The sequence below is a fragment of the Nansenia antarctica genome (genome assembly GCF_963989245.1).
Source record: "Nansenia antarctica genome assembly, chromosome: 3".
Taxonomy (NCBI): domain Eukaryota; kingdom Metazoa; phylum Chordata; class Actinopteri; order Argentiniformes; family Microstomatidae; genus Nansenia; species Nansenia antarctica.
The window spans coordinates 53,100,605-53,116,495 of record NC_137688.1 but is presented as its reverse complement, the minus strand read 5'-3'; the positions used below and the strand labels follow the sequence as shown (position 1 = coordinate 53,116,495).

At 42.6% G+C, this 15,891-nt stretch overlaps 2 protein-coding genes across 2 annotated transcripts in view; both read right to left on the bottom strand.

Annotated features, from left to right (window-relative positions):
• The window catches only part of brox (BRO1 domain and CAAX motif containing), a 12,595-nt gene extending 569 nt beyond the window's left edge, over positions 1–12,026 (bottom strand). The window contains exons 1-13 of the mRNA XM_080525511.1: positions 11,986–12,026; positions 11,273–11,403; positions 10,948–11,054; positions 10,650–10,746; positions 10,001–10,096; positions 9,807–9,879; positions 9,467–9,572; positions 6,671–6,760; positions 6,214–6,299; positions 5,710–5,791; positions 5,431–5,581; positions 4,801–4,960; positions 1–2,311 (exon numbers count right to left, since the gene is read on the bottom strand). The exon at positions 1–2,311 is cut by the window's left edge and continues 569 nt beyond it. Of these exons, the coding sequence (XP_080381637.1) occupies positions 2,225–2,311; positions 4,801–4,960; positions 5,431–5,581; positions 5,710–5,791; positions 6,214–6,299; positions 6,671–6,760; positions 9,467–9,572; positions 9,807–9,879; positions 10,001–10,096; positions 10,650–10,746; positions 10,948–11,054; positions 11,273–11,373 (1,236 nt within the window). The 5' untranslated portion in view covers positions 11,374–11,403; positions 11,986–12,026 and the 3' untranslated portion in view covers positions 1–2,224. The remainder of the gene's footprint in view (positions 2,312–4,800; positions 4,961–5,430; positions 5,582–5,709; positions 5,792–6,213; positions 6,300–6,670; positions 6,761–9,466; positions 9,573–9,806; positions 9,880–10,000; positions 10,097–10,649; positions 10,747–10,947; positions 11,055–11,272; positions 11,404–11,985) is intronic.
• A 355-nt stretch (positions 12,027–12,381) lies between these two features.
• Positions 12,382–15,891, bottom strand: LOC308152993 (alpha-1,6-mannosyl-glycoprotein 2-beta-N-acetylglucosaminyltransferase). Its single transcript, XM_080526072.1, has one exon. The coding sequence runs from the start codon at positions 15,538–15,540 to the stop codon at positions 14,290–14,292; it is 1,251 nt and encodes a 416-aa protein (XP_080382198.1). The 5' UTR covers positions 15,541–15,891; the 3' UTR covers positions 12,382–14,289.

Genomic DNA, 15,891 nt, shown 5'->3' with positions numbered 1-15,891 from the left:
CACACGCGATATCTCAGACATCACTGGGACAAATTTTACGAATCTTGGGTCATGTGTGTTGCCATAGAGATCCTGCTTTTACAAAATTACACTGATTGGCCGAAAGGGGGTGTTATAGTAAACAACTGAAATTCCCTGATTGGCTATGGGGGACAACCTGTTTACTGACTTGTTCTACGCTGTAATCAATAGAGTTGAAGGTGAATACACAACTGTTATCAATGATTGTATGATGAATTGCTCAGCTGAAGTTCTATGAATGCATACATGAAGAGTATATCATTGTCATATACAGATGAAACAAAACATTGGTAATTAATTAGATTGATAGATTGACATTTTCTACCTCATCTGACATAATTTTTAATGTGCAAGACAACAATGTGTCAATAACATACAACACCATCATATTTGTAAGATTCAAAATTCATATATATTTCTCTCCTTCAATAGGCATGACATTTTTTTTACACGACTGGGGACAGAATTCAATCCAAACTGCAGCACGGAAACATCGTTCTGAACTGCGCTCAGTGATCAGTGACAGATTCACTCACATGAGCAGCCATAGCCACTAGCATGGGTTTATTTACAAACGTTTTCTGAGCGTCAGAAGCCTAAACATTTTTGCAGAAAGATAGGCAGTGTTTATACTTTTGAACTACTCCATTGGTTCAATTTTGTCTGGCCAAGTCAATCACGGCTTAGAATTTGCAATGATTTAAAATACCATTTGAACCCAGGTCTGAAACAATGCTGGACCGTGGAGGCTGGTGGAAGTAGAAATGAAGGACGTCTCATTATTATGCATAAATGGAATGATATCAAACAAACGTTTGATACCTTCTCTCGGCTGTGCTCTGAAAATCTGATCTGAACTCATGGAATGCCTCTTGTCCAATCAAATCACTTGGTCGCTCTATGACGTTGAACCCAGTGTGTGCTCCGGCAATCTCAGAGCGAATTTACGACCGCACCCCTCATTCCAGTCCTTGCATCACAATGAGCCCGTCCTCTGATATCTTCCTCCACCAGCCTCCCCTGACACTTGGTTGTTTCATGTTCCTACTGCAAGCTGGGTTTGCTCCGGCTATAAATATGACAAGTTCACATTGTGTATGATGGTAACGTGCAATCTAAGTATTATGTTGAACGTGTAAGGTACAGTATAATGTTTTGTATAAAGCACTGTGTGTCTAAGACAATTTTCCCCTCTGGGACATTAAAGTTCATCCTATCCTATCCTGCTTCTCCTCATGGATTTGAAAAGGAATGGATTGGTCAAAGGGATAAGGTGGTCAAAGGGACACTCTGCTGCTATGCTTACACTGATCCAATGCTTTTAAATGGATGAGGGGAGAGTGCATGAGTACACACTTCTGAGAGGGTGTAGTAGAGAGTCAGAACGCAACCCAAGACAAGCAAGCCCTTGTCCTCAGTCTCCAATGGCGAGTAAGGGCATATTAAACAATGGGTATTATCATAAACACATGCTTCAGCACGGTTAAGCCTAGATAGTATTATTATGAATATGAGTATGAACATTGTATTACTGTACTGTATATACAGGAGTGTCCTTTCAGTTTACAAGAAGAGTAATCGAGAATCTCAGAAAGAAATCATATATATGTATATATCATTGTGTACTGTACTTAAATGAGAGCAATAAATAGAGACCTAACAGAAAAGGTTTCTGTCAGAACTGACGTATTTCCTAATACGTCCATAACTGCCAGGAATTTGAGAGAATAATTCAGCCGTCAGTCTGACCCAATAATTGTCAACTAAATAAAAGAAAGTAGAAAATAAGCTACATTACAGTTTGTATAAAATAAACAACAGCAGATGGACATCAAATCATCGATCATACAACGCTACAGAGAAAAACAAACCAAACGCATAAATAAATCCATGCAGCCTTGTTTTTTTGTCTCTTCCTTCCTACATGATGAACATGTTTACCCTCCATCTATTCAGTTATACCCTGTCAAACACCAACTGCCAATGCTAACTGTCGTTTCTCAGCGGCCATTTTAGATATAGCCAGGGCTTATAGAGCTGCATATCAACATAATGTAACATTTTTACCATGAATTAAGGATACAAAAAGGACATTTCCCGGAGGTTTACTTTTCATGGAAAGGAAATGAACTCCATGTCTATGTAACTGTAAGGTGGAAGTGAAGCCTGCGTGTTCGTGAGTGATGAGGCTTCTTCTTGGCGTTTAGGAGACGACACAACCAGTGTCTTTCTCAGGCTTCAAATCTGGTTCCTTCACTGGTTTCACCTCCTCATCCTGCTTATGTTTGGCCTGAAACATTGAAAATGGAGAGGGTGAAATATGTTCAGAGCCATGTATTGTATGCAGGGATTAAAGAAAAAAAAAATCTTTCAGGCCAAATCGGGGCCGGTGGCTTTCCGTGCGCAAAGCGCGCGTGCGATTTTCCGTTCTACGTTCTAATGCTTTGACTTTTCTTTCGAAAAATGTGAACACATTTCCGCGTTGTAGAAAATCAATGACACATCGCTAGTCAACTAACACGGCTTGTTTTGTGAGCCTGCTAACAATGTAAAGTAGTGTTCTAGTTAACTAGGTAGCAGTCCAATCCATTTCGCTGCAGTATTTTGGCTTGACTAGCGAGTTTGTGTTGTGATTCTCAACAACGTTGAAACGTAGTTTCACACTTTTCCATAGTTTTGAATAATAAATGTGTGGACTGACGATGTAGCGCAGCCTAACTTATTCTAATAATTATTTAACATACTTTTATTGTGATAATTATTCCCCCCTCCTCCCAGACAAGGTCACATTATTATTGGATTGGTTGTTTGCGTGTCGGGTGAAGTTAGCTAAACATTTAACCGGCTAGCTAGCAAGAGAAACATAATGTCACTCTCCAAAGGTCTAAAGAGGAAAGTTGACGGTGGAAACAGGGCATTTAAAGAGGAATAGACAGCGAACTATGCGTTCATCCTACCTGGTTTCATCAATGCAAAGCCGTTGTGAGAGACTCACATTTTACGTGCTCACAATGTTCCCTTTCTATACATGCGAGTCGTCCTTTTCATCAATGAATGTGATAAAGACGCGCTAGAGGAATCGATTGGTGCATAAAAACCTTGAGAACTGCAGGATTAAAGTGACGTCCATAATAATAATACATTAGACTTATAGCGCTTTTCTAGACACTCAAAGACGTCCATATCACCAGATAGCCAACAAATAGTGACCGATGGGAGATGCCAGTTTTCTCATTAAGTGAGATTTAATAGCCTAATATTATTTTTGCTATTTTTAATGAATGGCTCATTGTAATTATTATCCATAGTAATGTAGCGTGTTTGCTCTGTCGTTTCAGGAGCATATAGGCTAAGCGGATTCAGCTTTTTTTTTTGCGCCGATTTTGTTGTCAATGTTTTTCATAAAATTAAACTGCATTTGTGTGGTGGCCTGGGAAAACCCGTCGGGTGTCGCTGGCGTTCGTTCGTGGCAAAGAGCAAATATAGATGGAAATCGCGATTTTGGCGATTTTGATATTATGTGGTATTCTAGTACTTTGAACTCCATACTACATTATGGTGAATAAACATTTTAAGAAAACAAAAGAGAAAGTACTTATTTTGATGTTTTTGTGGCGGGTAGTTTGCTAGCGAAACAACATCACGTTGAACGTGTCTCATTCTCAGTTAAGCAACGCACGCACACATGAGCGAAAGGAGAGACGATACTTCCACCTGTGTTATTGCCAGTTTACTGATGCTCACAATAAGCATAAAGTAATTAAATCTTAACTAGAAGACACACAAATGGATCTGTCCCTCGCATACCGACGAGGCGAGCAGACTACCACCGCATCACAAGCAGACAAACGAGACCGGCCGATCTGCATAGGCTCCTCCCCCGACCCGGAGGAGAAAGGGGAGGATTTCTCCCCTTTCACTTTTTTTGACATGCTACATTAAAATGCTCATAACTTTTTAAAATAAAGGGCTATCTCAGTCATTCAACCAGTTATGACTAGCTGAGAACTTCTAATTTATGGAAATATAAAAAAATGAAAATGTCAAAATGCCACCATGTGAAGGGTTTTCCCAGGCCACCACACATTTGCTTTGTTACTGTTCACATGTGTGGTGCAGTCACATAGCCTATAAGTAAACATTAAGTTTGAATGATTTACTGAGCTGGCGTTACTTTTTTCAAACCACACACCGCATGTCGGCTATTTCAGCACCACGCACCATGTCCACCTACTTATCACTATGAGGGGTTCAGCGTCAGTGCACCCGGCTCTGTTACTGTCGCATAGTTGTAGCCAATAAAGGCCTATATGTAGGCTATATAGGCTATTATATATCATTTATATACGTAATACCAACATCAAAATAGATTGTATGCCTCTACAAATCATATTACACCAGGTAAAATCCGTCACAACTTGGAATAAATCCGTCGCAATTTGGAATAAATTGACGGAAATCCGTTGTAGCGACGGAGAACTTTAATCCCTGTGTATGTGTCTAATAGATTACTATCAGTCACAAGATCAAATACCTAAAAACATCATCAAGGCTATGGAAAAGATTATAATGATATAACATGTGTTGCAGTTCCAAATGGGAAAATTCGAACCAGGATCAGTGGGACGGCAGAAAGACATTTAACATTTCAAAAAATTAAGTTAAGTTAAGGTGGGGTTTAGTGTTGGGTTAGGTATGGTATGGTTATGGCTTTGGGGTCCCTCCCAAGGATCCCACTTAGCATCTACTGTTACAAACATTGGATCATGAGTAGGCTACCTTCTCGTCTTTGACCCCCTTGGTGAGGTCGAAAGTGGCGTAGACTTCAGGGGTGCACTGCTCGCTGATGGATGGGAACTCAAAGGCGACTGGCTCAGCCAGGCCGTAGCTGGCCTTCAACTCTAGCTGGGGCGCCTCAGCAGGGACCTTGTGGAAGTATCTGGAGAGAAGAAAATAGTTCATTAATTTACTACACTCTAATAAATGTTGTACTGGAGGGCAGTGAACTTGTAGTGTTCCATTGTACCAACAATAGAGCTGAAAGAGGTAGGTGTGTGAAATATTAGATTTCACCTGAGGGGGAATATGATCCCATTCCACTTGTGGAACGAATGTGCGTGCCTGCATGCATGTGTGTATGGGTGTGCGTGCCTGTGTGTGTATGTGCATCCCTGCTTATGTGTATGGGTGTGCATGCTCTTCTGTGTGTATGTGCGTGGCTGCTCTTATGTGTGTATGAGCCTGCCTGCTTGTGTGTGTATGGGTGTGCATGCCTGTGTGCATGTGTGCCTGCCTGCTTGCGTGTGTGTATGGGTGTGCGTATGTGTGTGCCTGCTTGCATGTGTGTACGTGTCTGCGTATATGCGTGCCTGCCTGCGTGTGTGTGTGTGTGAATGTTTGCAGACTCACATGAAGCCGTTTTCTCTCTGGCACTTCTCCAGGGTGTTTTTGATCAGGCCACCCAGCTTGATGAAGAACAGCTGCTCTGAGGGCTTGGCTGTGCTGCCCGGCCCTTTGGTCTGGCGGTACTCCTTACACAAGGCCTCAGCTCGGGAGTAGCCTAAACACACAACAACAGATACACAAGAACAACTGTTTACATTTGCGTACATTACCATAGACATGGTGTTTAGAAGCAGGGAGAGGTTGCGAAGAACAATGAGTCATCTCTGACACAGAAATACCAACACTTTTCTGCCTCTTGGAGGGATCGTATCGCTTCGCCACACTTGTCGCTCGCCAGGAGGGTCTGTCCGTGGTAGCAGAATGCCTGAGAAAGACATGGATACGCATCACTGAGGTGCAGGGCTGGTTGGTTTCCCAGACACAGAGTGTTACGGCCGTAGAGCGGTTGTGTTTTTGTTTGTTTCCTGTATTTCTCCCCAGGTGATTGCCCCAAAAAGCATTTTCAATGGATATTCTCCATTGGAAGCAAAACAAGCAAATAAACAGACACTCTTTCTCTTAACTGTCACTCTTCACTCCAATACTCTGACAGAGACTTGCATAGGGACAGACCAGGGGAAGCTGGTGGAGGCAGAAATCGGAGGATGGGCTCATTGTAATGCAGGACACGGCATAAGGAACGGTATCATGTTTGATACCTTATCTCATTCCATTCCCTGCATTACAATGAGCCCATCCTCTGATTTCTACCTCCGCTAGCCTCCCCTGGGACAGACAGGGACTTACATAGGCCATGTAGAAGTGCTGCTTCAGCTGCAAGTACTTCCTCCACTTGCTGCTGCAGTCTGGCTCCAGGGTGTTCAGTGTGTGGTCTACAGACAGGGGAAGATAAGAATCGGGTTGAGTGTGAGAATACTGGGGCAGTTTCCCCAAAACTCTGTAGCTTAAATAGTACTTATTTACTCCTGACAACCAAGCTGCAAAACCGTGAGATAGTAACAATTGTAAAATGTATGTTTTCAGGTCAATCTTCTGTGGTAAATGAAGAACTCTGCTGGTCGAGGGGAAGGGTGGGCCTGGATTTTCAAGAGACAAAGCACTACTTTAACTGCGAAGCTTTCGAGAAACTCACCTCTGATCAGACCAATATTAGTTACAATCAGACTAGCTGCTCTATAATCTCAAGTCAATACATGGATTATTATAGGACTTCAACAAAGCCAGGACGTGAACAGAAACTCACCAGCCTTCTGGTAGAAGTTAGCAGTCTCGCAGGCCAGGGCAGCGATGAGGTTGGCGTTATGTTTGAGCTCAATTGCTCTGGCAATCGTCACTGAAACCAGAAGAAAAACGAGTTAGTCAACATCACATTCAGTGTTTCCTCTATATGCATTTATTCGTGGCGGGCCGCCACCAAAGAATTTCCTCCGCCACCAAATGATTCAGACAGTCCACTTTGATTCTGGCTGCGCAGAAAGGCAGCGAGTTATTATGACCGGCGAACAGAAAAAAAGCAGATTGAAGCTAGATTTAGGCCGCTTCCAGACCAACATTTCGTTACGATTTAGCGGTAGTTAGTTACAATATGTTACAATGTTGCAAATTGCAATTAACCTCGTCGTTTGTGTTCGCACTGCAATCGAGACTGAATCGCTCTCAAACAGGCGCGCTGCGCGAGGCAACGCGCTTTTCAAAACAGTTTTGTGATTGGTCCGAATTTAGCGGGACATTTGGATTTCATTTTTTTTTTTCGTTTTGTGTTTTGTGTAATATGTCTATCGGCAAAATTCTACTGCTGGTCTTAATTATCAGCGACCGTCTCCGCTAGGGCTGCAACGATTAGTCGACATAATCGACGACGTCGATCATAAAAACTCGTCGACGTGGAATTTTTCTGTCGACGCATCGTATAATAAAAATAAAATAAAAAATAAAAAATAAAAAAACGGGAGCCATGCAAGAATCAGCTGGGTAAGTTTTAGCTAACGTTGTTAGCCAACTGGCTAACGTTATATTGTTAGGGTCGTAATGTTTATGTTAGCTTTACTGTTACATGTTGGAAAACAACTTCTCATGGACAGGGCTGTACATGCTATGAGCGTTTGTGCTATTAATTTATTTGCCCTGTGGCACGTGTGTGACAGACAGAGGCGCTTGTATGTAACGTTACGTAGCAGGGGTTTTCCATGTTGAAGCCAGGAGAACGCGAGATGAAATGAAGTGAGGGGTGGTCGCTATTAAAATACCAGGTAGTCATGGTGGATGATCATGAATGATGCTTGATAAGTGAATGCTATTTCAATTATGTTGAGTCCACCAGCGAGCTGTCTGTAAGATAAACAGCGCCAAGCGTAGCCTACTAACGTGAGCTGTCTGTAGTCTAGCCAGCAATGCTAGCTAGCCAATCAACTAGCTCTGTGAGCAGCTGTAGCTTGGCGTAACGTTAGGTTAGATAGCTAGTTAAGCCGGATTTATGCTTCTGCGTCGCCATTTACGCACAGCGAAAAGCCACACGACTAATTGAAAAAATAATCGACAGATTAGTCGACTACCAAAATAATCGTTAGTTGCAGCCCTAGTCTCCGCTGCCGTGCGACCAACACGCAGGGGGAATATGGAACTATACAGCACATCACATACTCCAGGGAAACGCTGCTGTCTCTCCGACCACCTCAGCCACTACCGGACTTTGTGCTGAACTCCACCCAGCCAACAGACACCGGGCCACGGCCACAACGCAGGCGAGGTCGCCGGGGAGGTGTACCCCGACGGCGAAACAACAAACCACCGCTGCCGTCAATAATCCTCAGCAATGTGCGGTCCCTGCTGCCTAAAATGGACGAGCTACGTGTCAACATGAAGGGCTGCTTTGAATACCAAGGCGAATCTCTTGGTTCTGACCGAGACGTTGTGGCTCCACCAGGGAATCCCAGACTCTCTGATCAACCTGGATGACTACTCGTCCGTGCGCGCAGACCGCACCGCTGCAGCTGGGAAAGGACACGGCGGGGGGCTGTGTGTGTGAGTGACTGGTGGAGCTGATGATGTTGCATTTTCGATTAGGATACGGGATTAAAGGCACCGGCGACGGGCTAAAAGAGAAATCCAAATGTCCCGCTAAATTCGGACCAATCACAAAACTGTTTTGTGTCTCTCCCTGGAGTATGTGATGTGCTGTATAGTTCCATATTCCCCCTGCGTGTTGGTCGCACGGCAGCGGAGACGGTCGCTGATAATTAAGACCAGCAGTAGAATTTTGCCGATAGACATATTACACAAAACACAAAACGAACAAAAACAAATAAAAACACTTGAAGCAAACCAGTATCACCGGCCCGAGCCGCTACAGAGCAGCGCCACCGGCGCTGCAGCTGTAGGATATATTGGTATTTGATCACCTTCTATATAAAATCACCTGCTCGGCTTTAATGACTTAACCGCCATTAAAATATATATAATTGTTGCCACCCTCTATTGAGCGCCAGTGCGCGTTTTATGCGCGTGCACGCGGAAAAAAAATGTGCACGCTGTGCGCGCGACAGATAGCCGCTCCGCCACTAATGTGAAAAATCTTGGAGGAAACACTGACATTTATTAGCATTATTCACATTAAGTCCCCAATAGAATATCATCATCATCATCATCATCACTGTATACTCAATGTAATACCTCATACTGTAATACCTAATACCATGCACTGTCTACATGTCATGTCTTTTGCATTTGGTTATCTTGTCCCAGTACTTGTTGTGTGTAATGACAATAAAGTTGAATCTAATTGAATCTGTTCTCGCCAAGAGCATGCACCCTAGCCTGGTCAACTCAGTTCTCTAGTGCTATACAGCACAACTCCTATTACTACTGGTGTCATGCCAATGACAAACAGATCTGGGACAACCGGGCTACATAATATGATCTCTCATACTCACTATTACATCATACTGTAGATACCAGAGAATGAGCACACTCGCCTGTATCCCAGTAAATATGCCAATAAACTTTGAAGTTGAAGTTGGCTGAGTCTTATCGAGTACTGTACCTTCCTGGGCCTCTGCTTGACACTGGACCAGGTAGGTGTCGATGACCCTGGGCTCCAGGTCACGGCCCTTCTCTGCTGGGGTGATGAGGCGGGGGATGTGGGCCTCCTGGAGTAGAGACACGAGAGACGAGAGGATGAGCCTGCTGCCCACAGTAGACTATAACCATGGAGCAGCATGCAACATGTGTTTGAGGAGATAACGTGTGCAGCATTGAAGAGTGGAGGTAGAAATGGTAGGACACGCTCCTTGTAATGCATAGAATGGCATCAATAAAAATGTATACCATTCCTCATTCCGTTCCATGCATATCAATATATGTGAACATTGCATCTTTATCACCTTGAGATGTTTGAAAATCCCAGCAGCAACTTTCAGGCTCCGGTGGACATCTTTTGCCTCAGCCTCTGTTATGCTACAAAACAATTGAAAATGTGGTAAGATGATTAGTAGAGTGTAAAGATAGATCAATACTGAGAGCACACGTATAAACCTGAACTTATAAGAAATGATTAAAGTAGACAAGAAACACATACTTTTCCTTCCCTGCGCATCTTGAGGCAAACTTGGTGTACCAGAGAGCTACATTAAAGCCCATGGAGACCAGCTCAAATATAGCATCTTGTTGGGCACTATAAAGAGAGAGAGAGGGAGAAAAAAAGAGAGAGGTAAGAGAGAGAGTGCGAGTGAGAGAGAGAGAGAGAGGGGGAGAGAGAGAGAGAGAGAGAGAGAGAGAGAGAGAGAGAGAGAGAGAGAGAGAGAGAGAGAGAGAGAGAGAGAGAGAGAGCATTCATTTCACAGAAACCTGATGGATGTGGTGACAAATCCAATGAATAGCCACAATGGGGCGGGAACAACCATTGCGTTATTAGATTCGTTGAAAGGGTGTTTCTATGAGGAGTGGCTCAGTGAAGTGAAGATAAACTAACTAACCTAAAGGAATGACTACAGTAACTAATATGTAGCTTATGATGTATACTTCCTTTGTTTTTACCTCCCTGTGTGTATGATCTCCCTTTGTTTCAATTCATTTGACCTATAAAGTGCTTGTGTATTGCTGTTGTGAATTAAATGTGCTGTATAACTAAAATCAGATCGATACACTATACTGTCAGCGCGGAGCTCTGGCCGTGAACCTGAGGTGTCTGTTCTGACACCAACGTTTATACCCCTGAATGTCTTTACCTTGGTGTGTTTCCTTGTAAAGTGTTGGTCCACTTGAAGTTCTGGATGAACCGTAGTTTGTTCTCTTGTGTGGTGCCATCCAGAGAAGCAATGAATCCTATGTCGTGTCAAGGACGTGATCAAAAGACCAGCAAGACTGGCTTGTTAATAGCGACAGCACAGAGGCCTACTGTATTTTAATGATAGCTTATTAGAAAGCAAAGCAGACGCATCTAGCAAGGACACTGCAGTAACACAGCGTAACACAGTGAACCCTGCTGGAGTGGAGACAGAGGAGAATAGAGTAATATAAATTCACCTTGGAGGAGAGAGAAATAAGCATCTGTGGCATTCTTCATGATCTCAGGATTGCAGGTGGTGTCTGTGAACATCTCCAGGAGTCTAGCCCTGGTTGACCTCAAGTCACTGATGATGGGGAGAGAGAGGGGGGATCAAACAGATAAACAGCAGCAACATACAGTTGATCATTATTATAAATTGATTATTTAGGAATTGGCCTTCAATTACGTATGTTTTAAGGACAAATATCTTCCTCCCAAAGTGATATATTAGGTTGTGTATACTGCATGTCAATATTATTGATGCTAGTAGAGACAAATCAAACGCCAAAATGTTTAACATACTTGCATATCTTATTTGCTGCCGGACTTGCAGCAACTCCGTAGAAGTTGAACGCGACAGGTGCTGTGGCTTTCAAAGGGTTTCGATGGAACCAATGCGTCATTGTGTGGCTTGACTGTAAACACTGGGTGTACTGAGAAAGAAGCAGGCATCGATAACATCGATTTACATTTGCATAATTAACCAACATTTGAAAATAGAACTGTACATGACGTCGCCGTACACGGACATTTTAGTGCTGGTTTAGAGTGCTGTAACAGCAAAGGGAGAGATGAGTTTATCCGTATTCTGGCTGGCAGACGTTGTAATGTTTACATAATGGCCTAGCTACATAACGCCGTTAGTCGTCGTCGTCCTCCTCCTCCCTGTAAACTAGCAAGCAGATGTGTGCTGATGAAATAAGTAGCGTATCTCAAATCTTTCCTGACCTATTCGTTCATATAATATCACCACAAAACCGCTCACTATTACTGTATTACGTGTGTGAGTATCTAGGCAGCACTTGTAAAAAGTGACATCTGAGCTAGCTAGCTAGCTAGCTACAGCTACTGACAGCTAGCATCGTCAAATAAACAACACAGCTGTTTGGCTAACTTCAGAGAACCAAATAGAAGGGAGAAATTCTATACTAAACAAAACCAAGACAATGTAAATTGATGTTGTTCACCTCGTTTGAATAATGCAATGTGAATGCAATGTAGATATGATAACAAACCTTGGATTTGGAAGAAGTCTGATAGAAGATTCACTTCCGGAAATAAAAGGCACGGAAATCCTACCAGTCGAATGGCGTCATGACGTCATGCATTGAGTCATGTGCTAATGTTTTGCCCTCAAGAAGGTGGGATCAGCTATGGCTGCTTTACTTAAACGTGAGATAAAAAGGAAAACTGTTCTTAGATCGGTTAAAAATCAAGAACATATAACGAAAACATCCACTATGCTATGGGAATATTTGGCCGATGAATGCATATCGGAGTAATAACATAATATAATGATGCAAACATAAACGATTCTGAACTATTTATCGATGATTAGGATGGTTAGGATGTTCTTTTTTACGTTTCATATTGTAGTTCATTTTCTTTGAAGAATAAAACAATCTCAAATGTATTTTTAAAAGTTGAATCTTTTATTTCCATTATTGTCAAACATTATTTGGAGAGAAAAGAGCAACAAACAGACACTGTACTAATTTCAAGTGATAATAAAGACAAAGACAAAAACAAACAACAACAACATAAAATTATATACGTTTTTGGTGTGCACACATCATTTCAAAAAAGTAGCCTACAGTATTTACATTCACAATAGGAATATGGATCAGTCCCCCTCACCAAAATAACAAAACAATTGCTTGTCATAAAATAAACATATCTACAAAATATTGTGCTTTACAACAAAACGTGGGAGAGTAACCATTCATTTAATGCATTCAGCAGTATTTAAAAAATATCTCTACATCAAATATGAAAGACGTTTACAATCAAATCTCTATGAGGCATGAGTAACACACATTACTCAAGGGAATGTGTCATGACATCAGTGCACTCAAGAGGACATTTCAACCTGTATTAAAACACTGATCTAATGATGTCAGCTGTTTTAAAACATAGGCACACTGGTAAAACCCCAGGCACAGTTAAGTGAAGCAAAGGATGTGCAAATGAACGAGGCCAAAAAGTCAGGTAGGGCAAAGTCAACATTTGCAAAAGCAGTTTGGTAACATTATCTTGATAAGAAGCCTCAACCCTCAACACACACCTACATCGCAAGCACACAGACACACACACACACACACACACACACACACACGCACACACGCACACACGCACACACGCGCACACACACACACACACACACACACACACACACACACACACACACACACACACACACACACACACACACACACACACACACACACACACACACACACACACACACACACACACACACACACACACACACACACACACACACACACACACACACACACACATTCTGTTGTTCCAATGTCCATTTAAAGTTATGATTCACATTTTAAAATGATTGTATTCACACATAGAAAGATATAAAAGGTAATTCATAAGATTGTCACTTTCAAATATATATATAATATACATCTCATATAATAACCTTTAGTTTTGTGCAATTAAATGCTATAAATGTATTGTTGTCGTTTTTCTAATTGTACCGTTCGTAGGTAAATAGCTGAACACATCACGCAGAGATGGTGACTGTAAGTATCCCAAATACCTTTTTAATAAACAAATAAAGTTTGTTTCTAGTGAGAATGCCAGAGATTCTGAAACTTAACTGAATGAGTCCCAATTACAGAGCCTGTGTGCTGCAAGTAAAGACATATAACATCTTCGAGAAACTGTTTAAAATGGTAATGAGCTATGACTTAGTTTCTACTAGGTGTTATATTTCTGGTTACCAGATAATTCCCTTCCATTTTTCTGTAACCACGACGGTCATCCTTTACTATTCCAGGGTCATTATTTGTGTCTCTTAATACATTGACATGGAATAATTTCATGTTCCCATGCAACGTTTGACTCATGCTTTACATTTAATTTCAACTAAGTTAAAACAAACAAACAACTTGAGTGTGATCAACCGTCTTCCTCTTTAAGACTTACATAGAGCAATCCTGATAACACAACAAGTGAACAAGCTGTGTTTTTTCTTGTGTAGATGTGATAAAGAAAAAATAACATATTTGGCAAGTGTGTAGCTTTCAGTAGAAACATTATCAAATATAAAAATCAAGTTGAATAAATGGCATAGCATTCCCAAAATACGTTTTTCCTAACCTTACTGTAGGAATACAATAGCATTCCCAAACCACATTTTTCCTAACCCTTGGAAGACCTCATTAAAAGTCAGAAACACATAACTGTAGCTTTTGTAACCCTGGAAGTACACGTATATATGAAGTATACATATATGAATGGTACATCTTTTCTCCCTACATCAAAAAAAGCAGAGAAACCCCCCCCATAGGCCTAGTTCATAAACGTTTGGCATAATTATTACAAAGGACATGGTCACGGATATCTCCCCATCCTCCATTCTTCATGTGTGGCTTGTGCTCGGCTGGCTCTGAGCTGGTCAGGACCAGGGACTGAGGGAACAGCGAGTCCTTGGCCAGATTGAGGGACTCCTCAGCCTTCTGCAGGGCCCATTCGGGCCGACATTTCTCCTTCTGGTGCAGCCCACAGTTCCCAGTGTGGAGCACCCTGGAGCCCTTGGCCACCAGAACCTTCAGAGGCTTGGATATGCACGCCCCAGACAGGTGCTGGAGGGTCCAGTCCCAGTTGTAGTCATCGTAGGTGCAGTACTCATTGCTGCAGCCCATCAGCTTGTAGTACACCTCCCTGGAGATGCCCATGCCGATGTTGTGCTTGGTGGACATCCATCCTGTGGTGCCCACCTTATTGGTCAGCATGTTAAACTCCGCCAGGGGGTCATGGTTGCCTAGCACCAGCATGTCGCAGTCGGGGCAGCTGTTCTTCCTGTATATAACCATCTCCTTGTAGAGGTGGTAGAAGTCAGGCAGGATGTAGTTGTCCTCCTCGAGGAAGATCACAAAGCTGTTGTATCCCTGCAGGGCCTGCACCCGCTCCCACACAAAGTGTAGCTTCCACCACCAGTGGTGTTTGGTTTGGGTGATGGAGGCTTCCCTATAGTGACCGTAGGCGTCCGGGTGCTTGGCGTTCAGGCATCCTGTTTTCAGAGCATTGTCCTTGGATATGTCCCGTGAGCAGTCGCGTGGATCCTGCCCAGGAAACTCACTGGGATAGAGCTGTGTGCTGAAAGGGAAGTATATTTGCAAAACCTTGCAGAATGTTATCCCTTGCACAATGCCATTGATTTCCTCTGAAAAATAATCGTGGCTGAAAATCAGCAGGAAGCTGTGGACCTCAGCTGCACTTTCCAAGGACTTTATGAGCATTTTGAGGTATTCTGGTCTGTTATGCACCTGGATAACCAGCACCAGCTGAGGTTCACCTGGAAACTTGTCCGCATTGTGAATGTATTGCCTGAAATTGGCTTGGTAAACGGACTTAACCATGTCGCTTATGGTACCGAACTGAAACTTTGTCATGCCATATGACAGTACTAGGCGCGTGTGTTCCTCAACCACGCCACTCGCAGTGTCATCAGAAATTAATACACGTGTCGTGAACATGACAGTGACAACTATAAAAGAAAACCCCATGAGGATGAGTAAATTCCTTTTGGCGAGTCGAAACCTCATTTTTGCTAATTTAAGGTAACCGTTGGATACATACAATAGCAATTGCTTAAATCACCTGATAATCGAAAGAGTCTTCATTATAAAGTTAATAACCCCGTGTGCTGTTGCATTGTATCTTTCGATGGGTCCCTTATCCAGCAGTTTCCGAAGAACGTTACTCACTGGGACGCGAACACATGAAGTATCAAAGTTTCCCGGACAGTTGTTTTTCAGACACGATCATCAGGCAATTCAGCTGATATTATCCGTAATGTGTTGCTATTTCTCCGTCGGAAATAATGCATTTAACTGCATCCAGGAAGTGAATTAACTGTTGTTGAGGCGACTTACCAAGTAGAGGTGTCAAGTGTC

What these genes read in the sequence shown, in the direction of transcription:
- LOC308152993 (XM_080526072.1), bottom strand. Translation starts at nt 15,540, where the DNA reads ATGAGGTTTCGACTCGCCAAAAGGAATTTACTCATCCTCATGGGGTTT.